The sequence below is a fragment of the Pomacea canaliculata genome, linkage group LG2, assembly GCF_003073045.1.
Source record: "Pomacea canaliculata isolate SZHN2017 linkage group LG2, ASM307304v1, whole genome shotgun sequence".
Lineage (NCBI taxonomy): Eukaryota > Metazoa > Mollusca > Gastropoda > Architaenioglossa > Ampullariidae > Pomacea > Pomacea canaliculata.
Window position 1 is genome coordinate 40,178,937 of NC_037591.1, and position 14,312 is coordinate 40,193,248.

Genomic DNA, 14,312 nt, shown 5'->3' on the forward strand with positions numbered 1-14,312 from the left:
CAACAGGATATCGCATAACTTTGACATTTCTCCATTTTGAACTCGCAGACGACACGGAGAATTGCGACCACGACTATCTGCAGGTATGAGTTTAAAAGTTTACAGATTTAAAGGTTTTAGTCGACAGTTGAGTCCACAGTCCTTAATGAAGTGTGTTTCTCTCCCATTTTCCTCATCATTTAGATTAAGTCCAGTTTTACTCGGACAGATACAGACAAACGAAAACTAGGGTTAAAGATACTTATTCCCCTCACGTGTTATTGACGTTCGTTCTCGAGATACACGCCTACAACTGTTAGCCTTGACACAGCGTGGTCAAATCGTGACGTCACGCCTAATTAACATACGATCCGTGTTCTCTACCCGCTTAGACCTCCACAGTGTAAGCGTCTTATATAAGTCTTTACCTAGTAACATAGACATTTTTACTTCAGAAATCAGTATAATAACATCAGAAACTTTTTCAACAATAAACTTTTTAGTCTTTTTCGCAGGCCTGAATTAAGACACACAAATAATGTTGTTAACCTTTTAGCGATAACAAGTCTTTTATTAAAGTCACTTTTTAACCTTTTAGCGATAACAAGTCTTTTATTAAAATCACTTTTTAAGGCAATCCTCTTTGATGCCATCGTTATCAAGTCAGGAGCTCTGATATCAAAAAAGAAGTAAAATACCATAGAGTTTGCTGGGTTACCGTCCGCCAGGGTTAGTTTCTAGGTTCAGTTTCTTTTCCATGAAAATGACAAAAAAATAAAAGGTTTGTGACAGGATTTTTGTGTCTTAAGGGCTTGACCTCCTTCTGTGCATGGTAGTATTTGTATGAGTGAATTTTGGAAAGAGGTGTGCAGTAGCTTAAATAAATATGAACGACGTTTTATCTAATTATATAAACAAAATCAATTTCCCCTTCCCCCTCCCCCACAAAGCATCTTTAGTGAGAGGATGGCAGTAAGTTTCTACTGTATACTTTGACAGAATACATTTTTCTTCTCACCAAGATTAGAGATGGCGGACTTGCTACGTCACCGTATATGGGTAACTACTGCAACACAACAATTAACCAAAGACGATCATCGTCAAACACCATGTGGATGAAATTCCATTCTGATTCTTCACGATCTGGGGCTGGATTTGAGGCAAAATATACCACAGGTCAGAAGCATTTGCCTTTAGGAATATTTTATATCTAATGGAAGCGAATAACAGCCAAGTATCGACAAACAGGCATTTGGTGAACATGTTAAAAACATAAACATTCAGCTTAACACAAACATGTTTATAGAAAACGCGTTTCAACTCTCAAGAATGAAGTCAATAATGTGTAGATCATGTAAAACTCGTTTTCTAGGTGACCACCATATCATATTTTATCTAAATTCGACCACGATTAAACGGCTAACAATAATATTGATAATGATTAAAAAGATATCGTTTCTTACATAATAACTATTTAGAGTTAAAACTATTTAAACCAAAAAGGCACTCGCACAGCCATAGACACAGACACCCAGACACACGCATACACACTCTTCCCAACCCTAAATGTTGAGAAAAAGTGTTCTGTAGCAATAAGTTATAAGTTCAAGAAAGTGTCGCACAAAACATCTCTTATGAGGTCAGCTGTAGCCAGCCAATATTCTCCTTCCTTTGTTCATATTCTTTGAGACATAAACACACAAAGCGCGTGGTGGGGGGAGAGATGCAGTAACACGCAAAAGGACATGAAGCCATTTCTGTTCTTGTTTTTTCCCGCAATATGTAGAATATATGGCGCTGTCATTTATTCTTTGAGTGAGTGGCTCGGCTTAATATCTTCAAATGTATTTTGACGATTATTATTCACAGAGACAATCCCCCAGAAGTTCTTCTTTTCAACTGCATCTAAACCTCCGGCCATTTTCCGCTTTGAAATCGACATATTTAGCTGGATTAACATCTCTCCCCCTGGACTGCAAGACCCTGGTGCCATTGACTACGACCAAGAGGAGAGTCGCATCTACTGGACTGACAGAGCAGAGAAGACGATCAGATCAGCGAGAATTGATGGCAGCGACGTTGGACTTGTTCGAAATTTGAGCTCCGGTAACTCGTGTCATTCAAAAATAACCAATTGTATACAATATAAATTGTATATATATATAAACTGAACATTAATCATTTTTAAAGAACTTATTCGCTTAATGACAGTGGCACTACTTTTTTCTATAACCGCCTTGGCTTGGTTCTCTGAAGGTTTGCAGCATGTCCGTTATAATTCCCAGCCTTACACTGTGATCCCAATTTTTGTTCAGGTTCAGAGAGACACTATTTTCCTTTAATTTGACATTATGTAAACATGAATTTTGTGTGAAATTCTACCTTTGTGTTCCATATTGTTTTTGTAAAAATCTACAAAACGTTCCTTTTAGAATTATCTTTTACTACTTTAATATCTGATAGAATAACGCATAACAAAAAATTGCCTCCATGCTGATGCTGCCGTTGCTGCTGATGATGAAGATGTGAAAACCATAAACAAAAATGTACAAAAAGATAAACACAATTATTTTTAAATAATTAAAAGTACAAATAATATTTTCCAGTCTCTGTACCAGACGGCCTGTGTGTAGACTCACTGTCCAGGCTCATCTTCTACACAGACGCAGGCAATAAAGTCATCGGCATGATCACCATGTACAGCAACACTCATCGAATAGTCATCAACTCCTCACTTGACATGCCGAAAGACATTGAGGTTGATAAACACAATGGGTAAATAGAGAAAGTTTAAAACATGTTTTCATACAGAAATCAAAACATTTATCACATGGTGACTGACTTTTTTTAAGAAAGAAAAATAGAAATATTATAAGCCATACAGTGATTGTCAATAATGTCATGTTATCTCGCTGATTTCTGACTTTTGGACGGTGATGAGTCTAACCTAACACGAGGACGGAAGGTCGCCCAATACCTGCAGAGTGAAAGAGAATGTCCCATTCAGGCCGACTGTCTCACAACACACACATACACTTCCACTTAAACACACATACACACACAAACACCTTATTTCGTTCTTCGCAGATGTGGTGTTCTTCCAATGACATCTCATTCCATTAGAAGACACACTGTGTTGCCCTGAGTTCTATCTCGTAGGGACCCTTCTGCTCCGCGTCCGTCACCAAAGGTCTTGTGCCAACGGTTCTTTGCGCAGGAGAGCGCCGACCTTTCGCTCAACCCAAAACTTGTGCCTACATAAACAGTGGGTGAAAATACAAATTGTAGAAAAACTCTAGTACAACTGAATTGCAACGTTTGGAAAGATTTGACTTTACTTTTAAATACCAAGGGGCATGGCATCTTTTAAGGCCAAAACAACAGAATCGAGGCTGGATAAGCGGGCATCGGTAAGTGGAAAGTTTTTACGACTTGACAGGTCGTCTTGATCGATGAAAGCAATCGATGCCAGGGATGGCATAGCAGTGGGTATGCGCCGTAGGCAGTAGTTTCCTTAGTTTGACATCAACAGCGTCGGGGCAGGACATGCGGTAACAGCAGTAAGCAGTGGTAATTCATGTTTTACGCCAAGGCATCATCTAAAGCTGCATCACGGCAAAGGCAGCGAGCCCTGTACACAGATGTCACATGCAAAGAAATAACAGCGCACCTAAGAGGAGATCTGAATCCAAGATTCCCAATCCTCACTGTGACATTGTTGACAGGCGCTACCCGTTGCACCACTGGACTGTCCCCAGATGTAAGCAGCAACTACATGAGGGAGGTCTGTTCTACGTGAACGTGTAGCACTACTTCCTGGGACTTGTAGTCTGGAACCTTGAAGAGCAAAGAGAGGGTCTCCGTCCTCGCTGAAGACAAGAAGGCGATACACTGTCACAGCTTGCAACATTCGTGCTCCACGAGGATGGTGACCGAGGTCCCAACAAAGTAGTTAGTCTTGTATTACAGGTTAGAGGTGTCACAGTTTTCTTAGGCACCTGGCTTCATATGCGTGATTTCTTTTTTGGCCAACAGCAAGCGGAGTCCGCAGATACACGAGGACATTTGCAGCTCGTTCTTTGTAGTGAACTTAATACTCGCTCCTGTGCGACCTCTGTTAAGTCTTCCATTATTACTGTTGTATTGAAATCATGATACGAATGTCTGATATTCACCGGTCATCTATTAAAAGGGCGTCTACTATGTGTCTACCAGATATTCTTAGCTGCTCATGTCCTCTCTACTCTCTTCGTGTAATGGCATTAATTGTTTCTTCAACACTTATCTTGAGCTGCTCAGCTGCCAATACCAGATGACCTCTGCTTGTAGATTGCGTAGATCAGGATTGACCTCTTCCCCGTAGGACTAATGGGTCTGCAGGTCGCTTGGTGTCGTCTGCTCGCTTTAGAGGAAAGGAGGGTATAGTCTATAATGAACCGTAATATGAATAGGTACCTGCAGTTTTTCATCTTCGTAAAGCAAAGATGTTTGTTTTGTCTGCCTATGATGCAGTTTATCTGAGCTAAATATAGCAACCAAATATATGTTCTTTGCTTAGTCACAAAAGAAGTAGTTCTGAAAAGGTTAGTTCGGGTAAAAAAAGTGCAGTTTTATATAGGCACACACACACACGTGCTCGCGAACGGACACATATTTCGCAATATTTTATCTTAAACTTTGAATGTAAAATGATAAAGTTATAACTACAGTTTAGTATAAAGTGACTGTTTAAATAGTAATGTTTCAATACCAACCTAGTGTAATGTACTGGAGCGACCGTGGCGCCACACCTATCATAGAGCGAGCCAACTATGACGGTACAGGACGTCAGACTCTGGTCTCAGGGGGCGAGTATCTCAACCAACCCAACGCCATCGCTCTCGACACAGTCGGTGAGATTCTCCCTCATTCGTCCCTTCTTCCTTCCTGTCGTTCTTTTATAATCATTTTTCTCTTTTTTGTGTTTTTTTAATTACAGCTGGAAATGCGTGTTACTTCGTTGGGAGGATTTGATAAGTAATAGTAGTAGTATCTTTCATCCAATGGGTAGGAGATTTTTTTTTCACTTAATCTGTTTATCTTTGTGAGCACATGTATGCGTGCAGGTGGCAGACTGTACTGGGCAGACGGAGGCACACATAAGATAGGCTGGGTGGATTTGACAGGCACGACGACTTCTGTGATTGTAACTGTAGAGGGTTCACTCTTCTACGGCATGGACATCTATCAGAACGACCTCTTCATATCTGACTGGCAGTCGGTAGATTTTCATGCATTTCGTTTACATGTCACTTTGTAAACTCACTGTCAGTCGGAAATGTTCTCATTATCAGTACTAATAATATAATTAAAGTACTATAGACATCATAATCTATTAAGTCCCAGAAATACAAATACGCAGCGAGTAAAGCATGTAACACTTTAAGGGTAGCTCCTCTATTGGTTGTTACAAACTTTTTACATTTTTATTCTTCTGATGTTTGAAATTGAAGAAGATAAATATTGTATCTACGCATGTATTGATGTGTGTTTATAGTAATCCACACTCATTTTCCACTTCCAGTGACAACATTTTTAATACCAATGAGTCAGTGATACATCGCTATGGAACAAATGGGATAAAACAAAACGATGTCACGTGGTATAAAGGACAATTCAATGATATCCGTGTCTACGCAGAGGAAATAGAAGATAAAGGTACGAGGGCGGTATTAACAGCTGTTTATAGACATCAATAGTTTTACCTGGAAACACCATATAAGTGTAAGTAATGCGGCATTGTAATAAGCTCACACGTGAGTATTGATTTGAACCTTTAGCCTTATTATTTATCAAATTAAAGGCAATAAATTATTATTTTTGACCATTAAGGTTTTCACTTCGGGTATCTTGTCTCTTATCACAGGGCCAAACGGATGTGGAAACAACAACGGAGGGTGTAGTTATATCTGTATACCGACTCCTGGCAACAGAAGTAAATGTCTTACTGATGGCACAGAATCCAGTAAGTGACCAATAAATATTTGGCAATCAGTTCTAGTAATTTAAAACCATTTATCCAAAACTATAGACATACCACACTATTATATGTCTGATGTGACTTTTATAAATACTATTATTGTGCGCAAGAGGACTTGGAGGATACATTGACTGTATCATGAAACTTATTTGTCAAATGTTCACCGCATGCTTAATACACTTTGCGGTGATCAAATTTGCAGCAACAATAAATAAAACACAGACATGTAAAAGTAAAATAATTTCTGTATTTTCGATTCGTGAAAACCAAAAAAGCTATAAAAAAAAAAAAAAAGCTGGAGCGCGGTCATAAGTAAAACAAAGAGAAAACAGAGAGACGTACACTCAAGAGTGTGCGATCGACATTTCGTGTACAGATTTAAAATTTCAGTCTCATGTGGCAAAAGGATCGAAATATAAATATATAGACATGAAGATTTTTTTTTTTTTGCAATTCACAGGAAATACTTTTATCGTACTTTCAGAGCAAACTTACTCATAATAAAAAGTCAGAGCGGTGTTGTTAACTGATGTCCATGCATAACACGCTTTTGTCGTCGTCAATGGCTCGTGAGTCTTTGAACCTACTGAGCCACTCTCTCTGTCAAACTTTAGTCCACGCAGTCGGAAATAGTTTCACACACCTTTGTGGACAGCTTGTACAGACGGTCTTTACCAGTCACATCGGTAAAATGCGACACACCCCTCACACCATCACCAGAGACACGATGTCTAACACACGTGTGACAGGACTGGTGAATTTTGAGTCCTTACTGCTTGTACCCGTCTCTGTCTGAAATAATTGTACATACAGGTTCTGAAGAAACAAGCTAGAAACAACTACCAACTACCGTTCTCGCACCGAGTATTCTGTTTAATAAGACTGTAGGGTCACACATCAACACACTGTCGGTATAGACGAGGGCGGCAATCCCTGATGTCCGAGACCCCGAGCTACTCACAAATTTCTAAACGCCGATTGGATGTTGACACAGAACACCAATAAAAACGAAAAGAGGTCAAAAGTATAAGGCTGATGTTATCAAATGAAATGGCAGCAAAACATTTTTTCTCTAGCCAATGAAATCTTCTGTTGTATTCATAATTTATTTTTTCATCAAACCCCAGCAAGCACTGACGGCACAACTACATACAGTACACCGACATCACATGATTTGGTCACATCGAGCTCTACAGGTGAACCCACCAAATTACCAGGTAACCCTTAGCTAATTCTGTGTCAGTTCTCATTTTAGCAAAATGTTTCCTGGACAGACAATATTTTCCTGATAATTACTTAAAACTTTTCGGGTGAGAATACAATACTTATACACAATTTACTATACGCTATACGACGACAGTAAGAAAATAAATTCAGTATAAGGTTGTTGCCTTAGACACTATTACCTATATATATATATCAACTACATCACTACTTCATAGGAGGGTTAGTACGACTACTTCTGGTGCCGGGAATTGTCGTGTCCTTCTTGAGGTATCTCTCCCTAGTACCTCCACATTCTATAAATAGCAGGATATACGCGACGATCTGAGTGAAACATCGCTAGATGACAAAGACTGGGAGTGGATACATTTAGTGCAACATTAAAGAGGAATATCACAACTCGACCAGCCTCTCCATTCTTCCGATAAGCGTTAGTAACCGTTTCATAACCCTTGAACTCGGGTTAACGAGCAACAGGTTTGCTGGTCTTGCCTACGCCCCATTAATTAATAAACAGCTTGAACCGGAAAACTAGCATTTTTTTTGGTTTGATTTTAATTTAGACTTCGGCAAAATTATTTCAAAAAGATAAGAACTTTAGTTACAAAATCTCTCTTTAAAAGTAACACATATATTATCAGAGGGAGCAACAGATGGAGAGAAAGTGAGAACGCCACAAATTAGCAAGCTTTTACTCATCATTTATCAGAAAGATTGTAACATTGTGTACACACTATACAATGAATTTTTGTTTTGTTTTTCAGGAGCCGAATCTGCCATGACTAACACTGTGATCATCACTGTTGTCTGCGTTATGGCTGGTGTTGTAGTAGTTACTGTCGTTGTCGCAATCGTCGTTGTCGTCAAACTAAGACGTGAGCCACCAAGTGTCCAAAGAACAAACACTTTTCTCATCAGCTTTTACCGCCTTTTACTTCTGCACATACTGTATTCATTCACAAACATAGAAACTCATGCAGACCATAAAGCTGTCTTAGACACTAACATTAGAAGTAAACTTCTGTAGCAAACGGAATAAAAAAGAGTAAATGCAAAGAAAAAACAGATAATTAATACAAAGATTAAGTAAATAGATAAAAATAAAAAAATAAATAATTTCGATTCTGTTCATAATTATGAACGAACCAGAAAATAAAACTGCCTTTGTGACTACCCTATAATTGCTCAAAATATATACATAATTATTACAAAATATCAATATTTAAAATAAAAAATAACCAATTAGTGTTGACATAATTTTGACTATGAATTACAGCAACAGTTAATATTGCATAGTTACGGTCAAGCCATTCAACTAGCTGGAATCATACCTTTAAACCTTATCTCTTAATTCTCTAATACGAAATTCGGTGTGATGGTGATACAGAAGATTGAATGTCAAACACTTACTTCACCACCACGTGTGCTTTGCGCTGCTCTCTCTTTTTGTGACCACGATGACACAAAAGGGTTAAACATAAAGTGTAAAATAATATAATGAAAACTAAGAAAGAAAAATTTCTGTTTGCAGTTCTTTTCAACAATTATAGTTGTTTAAAAAACTAGTAACAATGGAAAGATGATGATCAACGTGTCTGTGTGACTTGTGTCCACAGAGCGATGGCCGTTGATAATAATTCTTTTTAATGTTGAAATGTTCAGGTAAAAGTGATTACAAACAAGATAGGGCTTCAACACGAAGAGGGACCAAGCCTGATATCCCATTGGAGCCACCACCCACCATATCACATACGGCCTTTGATGTTGTTGACAATATTTACAGCAAATCTCGACGTGGTAAAAGTGGAGACAACTGCAATGAAGCAGGTAGGACCACCGAGAGAACTATTCGTGATTATCAAGACAAGTCTAACAGGTCCATAGACGATTGGTGTCCTGATTATAACTTTATCTGCCTGAGACGAGGGTGAGGATGGAAGACCATTACTTTCATTAGTCAAGCCCTGGAATTCTTTCTGGAGTTGATATCTCTAAGGAGGGGAGCGAACTGATAGCTGGCTGTCTGCCTCCATACCTGCTCATTGTGGGTGTCAGGGTGGAGCAGTTGACAGATCGTCACACCAAGCAGGGTATACAGACTATCATCTTAAATTATTATTAAATGTGTGACTCTTGTGCATGTACCTCTTCTTGGATGATGATTTGTGCAGGTGAGAGGAACTGTGAACAACCTAAGATATTCACAATAAATAACCTCGTTCCTCCTATCCCAAGGGACCAACAAGTATTCACGCCCAATGAAGACTATGTAGATGTGGCATCTGTAAAAGAACCTGATTATGACGATTTTGTTTCTAGCCACGTTACAGGTAAGTTAACAAAGTAGCCAGTGTAATCAGGTGTGATAAATTTTATAAATTAAAATACATGGGTCTAGACTTCTAGAGAAATGTTATTTGTCCTCCTGTTCTTCTGATGTCCTGGTTTTCACTTATCCTGTTTAAACTTACCGTGTGTTATTGTCTCACCTGTCAGCAAAGTCTAGTCGACAGCATCTCAGGGTACATGTTCTCGGACGATGATTTGTGCAGATGAGAGCAACTGCCAACAGCCCGTGACATCCACCCAAGGGAAGCTACTTCCATACATGGCAAATAGGGAACAAGCGACCGCACCTAACGATGGTTATTCCAATCTGGGCAATAAAGAAGAACATGATTATGATGATTTTCATTCCGATCACAAACAGGTAGTTTCATGAAGTATGCAAGTTATTGAGATATATAAGAAATACGGCCATTTTGAAAACAACTGTACCTCATCTTCCTTTTTCGTATAAGAAATATATACCAGGATTAAAATAAAATGGGCAAACCGAAGATTTCATTGTAAATATAGGTTTGCATTGGAGTACAACGGCTTTTGTGATATCAAGAAGAAACACCCATAATTAAACAGAAGTTCCAAACGTTAATTAGTTTTTCATAGTAAAGCTAATGTCAGATCGCAATGTTACAGAAATTATGCGAGAAACCCTTAAATTTCACATAAGTTTTACTTAAAATGTGAGTTTTTGACCAAAGGCAGATCCGTCACTAGGTGAATATTTGGTATTGTTTTTGTTGTAGAGTGAGAGAGTAGGAGACGAACCACCGGCCGTCAGCCTTCAGTTGAAGTTCTGACTTCACCGACAGCAAAAGCTTCTGAAACTTTCACATGAAGTTTCCATAGCAACGGGATTACTTTTTATGTCCGAGGAAATGAATTTTTTCTAGCGTTTAACTAACTATAATCTTGTAATGAACCGACGAAAGTCGAATTTATTTTTGTATTTTACAAAAGCTTTGGCTACTCTCTGAACTAACTTGTGAGCGAGATAAGCAGTTAACCCCTTTATTCCTGTAATTTTGATTGCAGCAAAGGACAATGGCAGCACAGCAATAAAGCAGTCAAACTATTATTTCCATAGCAAGCAATACCTAGAGACAAGATGCCAAGAAAAGATTGTTTCGTCTGTGTACTTGTATTTATTTGCCATATTTTGTATTGTCTCGAAAGAGAGGTGATAGAGCTGTAGTGTTGGTTTGCACGTGTGTTCTATTCACAAGACAAGCGGACACGTAGGCAGGCTGACCGTCAGAACAACGCAAGCCGGGGGGATAACCGCGCCTACATCCCCCAGAATCAACAGGCCGGTGACCATGTAGGTAGTCGTCATCGTTTCGAGAGTATAGTCACTGACAGAGACCATTCACGTCCTGACGGTCACGTGATGCAGGACAGACGTGGCCAGAGGGCGCTATCGTCGTAAAAGACAAGTCTTAGAGCGAAACATGCTTGCCTTGATGTTAGAGAAGGGGGAATGTTGACACAACGAGAGCTAGAACAGAAGCCAGACAATCAGGCAACATTAATTAGACAATCAGGCAACTAAATTAGCAGCTATTGCTGGAAGGCTGGGAACTGCGTCATACACTAGCTGTGGTGTGATTGGTTGTTGTGGTATGTCAGGTGATGTGACTGACCAATCAAATGTATGCATGCCACGTGCCTAATTAGTGTAAGCGGAACAACTTACATAGCTAGCCAAGATAGAGAATTAGATCGTTTGCAAACTTCTTTGTTCTTTTGCTATTCCATGATCATTTTATAGTTTGTATAATCCTCTCGATGATTAATAACTTTCTCTGATATACTAAATTGCTTTGAGTTGTTTGTTGGGGTGATGCATGCTGGGGCTCAATGAGTTAATTAAAATTGTAAGTAAACAGTTTAGTACAAGTGCATGCGGTAAATGTCGAGTCATTTTGTAGAGGTATCGAGAGTGTGATAGGCCGAGGCGACGGAAATCATTACCTCTGACCATCTGCACGTGCTTCTACCCTAGAGTTTACGACAATGGACAGCATACGAGGAATTGGAAAACAAACAAATAACATACGAACTATAAAAGAATCAACAACCATACCAAACAAAGAATAAAATCAAATACAGAAAACACAAAGAGGAACCAAATAACAAGAACAAGAGCTGAGAGTAACATGATATTGTAAAAGGAAGGCTGGGAAAAATGACTAGCATTGTGGGAAAGGTTGTTAGGAGTCATGTTTACGGAAGAGGTGAGTTTTCAGCGCACGTTTAAAGGATTCAATGGTGGGGTAGGTGGCGGATATGGAAAGGGAGAGACTTCCATTGTTTCTCTGCACAATAACTAAACATCCTGTGGCAATATGTTGTTGTTGTGGTGACAGGAAGAGTAAGGAGATGATCATCAGACGAGGAGAGGAGTTGTCTCGCTGGGATGAAAGGGAAGAACAGTTCAGAGAAATAATCAGGGCAGGTGCCAGCAAAGACATTAAAACTCAGCACGGACAGTTTGTACTGGATGCCAGAACGATGGGAAGCCAGTGTACACAACGAAGGAGAGGCGTGGTCCTGTTTCCTGGCTGTAAGCACCAGACGTGCAGCAGACTGCGTATCATCAGCACATGATTGATGAGAAACCTTGTGAGACTGGATGCAAGATGAAACTGGCTTCATTTACAGAATAAACAGAAGTGGGCTGAGTACTGAGCCTTGAGGGATGCCACAAGAAAGTGGAGCAGGGCGAGATGTTTGACCATCAACAAACACAGTCTGTGTCCTATCAGTGAGATCCCGTAGAGGGTGTGTAGTCTATGAAGGAGCATAGAGTGGTCCATAGTGTCAAATGCAGGTGACAGGTCCAGCAGAGTTAAAACAGAAACATCACCATGTCAATGGCTAATAATATGTCGGTGTTCACTTTAATTAAAGTAGTTTCAGTATTGTGAAAAGGTCTATATGCTGACTGAGCATGGCGGATGAGCGGGTGCTTTTGTAAGTATATGAATAACTAACAGTAAATAAGTGATTACCCACAACAATAATTTACTAGAAGATACTAAGAATAAATATATTGCAGCACGAAGTCACCGCCACAAAAGCTTATCTTAATACAACGAGTATAAGGACCCTACGACACAAGAAAGCCAAAATTGCTAACATTCTGAATATAGCATTTTCTTTGCAAACATAGTTTAAACATTTCATGCGAGTGCTTAAAAAGTTACAAGTTTCAGAGACATTCTATACATTTCAACAAGAAAGAAACAAAAGTCCACCAAACGTTTTATTTCCAACGCTCTGTGATTGTAAGCAAAGTATCGAAACGAATTTTAACAGAAATCAAATCAGAGAGAACAATCTCGAAGCCGGAAGAACTCATCGGCTTACGAGCCCTATACCAACCAGAGAGCTTCACAATTTTATTTAACGGAGCAAAACAAAAATGATTTGAAAAGGAAATAACCAATAGAGGAACTCGCTAATACGACATCGTTTACTGGAGATAACAGGTCAGGTCCCAGTGTCTACGAGCTCGCGACCCACCGGAGAGATGGACGGTACTATGTACCAGCCAAGAGAAAGGACGGAGGATGGTCATAATTTTAGCTGCTTTTAAATCGACCATATATGTCACATCGAAAGTAAGCATCAAACAATAATATAAAAGGAGTTGAGACTATTATAAACGTTTATTTAATTAGACACAGGGCACAAAACCCTGTTACAAGGGAGACAAATATATTGCAGTGTGTATTCACTATTTTCCACATTAACTCTTACTGCAGGCGGTTTCTCTCTGGAAGATTCCTCCTAATGAATACTTTCATTGTCATTGTTTAATGAAGTACACCATGTTTTCAAAATTTCTTCTCAGTGATTTCTTTGTCCCCCTTCACATCGTGACTGTGTCTGTATTTTACCATGAGTGGAAGTCATAAAGGTCATGATATTTGTTGCTCACTTCTGTAAGTACTCTTTGTTTTTGTTGTTGCTGTCTTTTGTTTGCACAAGAGTAAAAGAATCAGCAAAGTTTATTCTTTAAAACTGATATAGAGTTATACTTACATCTCTTGTTTAAAGATAAAGAATTGTAAATATTTTTTGGAACCTTGAGTGTAAATATATAGTTTGCACACGATGTACAGGGTTTATAATAAATACCTTCCATCGCTTTACACCATTTCTAATAGACATCAGATAACTATTTTAGAGGCAATAAAATGATAAAAACACTATGGCACAAAACAGACAATTCAATTATCCAGTTAAAATCGAGCAACCGAAATTGATCTGGATATTATTATTATTATTATTATTATTATTATTATTATTATTATTATTATTATTATTATTATTATATCTTTGCACACATTCAGACACAGGTCTGTTTATTCGGAAGAGTTTCTCCATCACGCTGTTATCTACACTGTCCAGCCACAACTTGATGAGTGCCGAGCACAAATAAAACCGAGTGACTAATGGTTGTGAAGTTTGGACTTCCTGAGCTAGCGAACAGGCCTGAGTAATGCAGGCGAACAATCACAAAAAGATGAGGAGATAAAATAATTACAGCAGAAGTCAGAGCATGAGCACTATGAGGCTCTTAAAATTGTTGTAAGAGTTTATAATAGTATTAAATGTAAAATGTGCAAAGTTCACACTCACACTCCTAGGGAGTACGCTCTTAGCGCCTAACAACAAGAAGGAAGCATGGACAGCTTACGAAGGACAGGAAAACAAACAAACAAACACGTGAACTATA

General features: G+C 38.9%; 2 protein-coding genes across 2 annotated transcripts in view; one reads left to right on the top strand and one right to left on the bottom strand.

The window, feature by feature from the left end:
• The window catches only part of LOC112556888 (low-density lipoprotein receptor-related protein 4-like), a 260,038-nt gene that overhangs the window by 174,753 nt on the left and 70,973 nt on the right, over window positions 1-14,312 (bottom strand). The window lies entirely within an intron of this gene.
• Window positions 8,006-9,701, top strand: LOC112556911. The gene is made up of 3 exons (XM_025226365.1): window positions 8,006-8,097; window positions 8,885-9,049; window positions 9,394-9,701. The coding sequence occupies exons 1-3, from the start codon at window positions 8,037-8,039 to the stop codon at window positions 9,567-9,569; spliced, it is 402 nt and encodes a 133-aa protein (XP_025082150.1). The 5' UTR covers window positions 8,006-8,036; the 3' UTR covers window positions 9,570-9,701.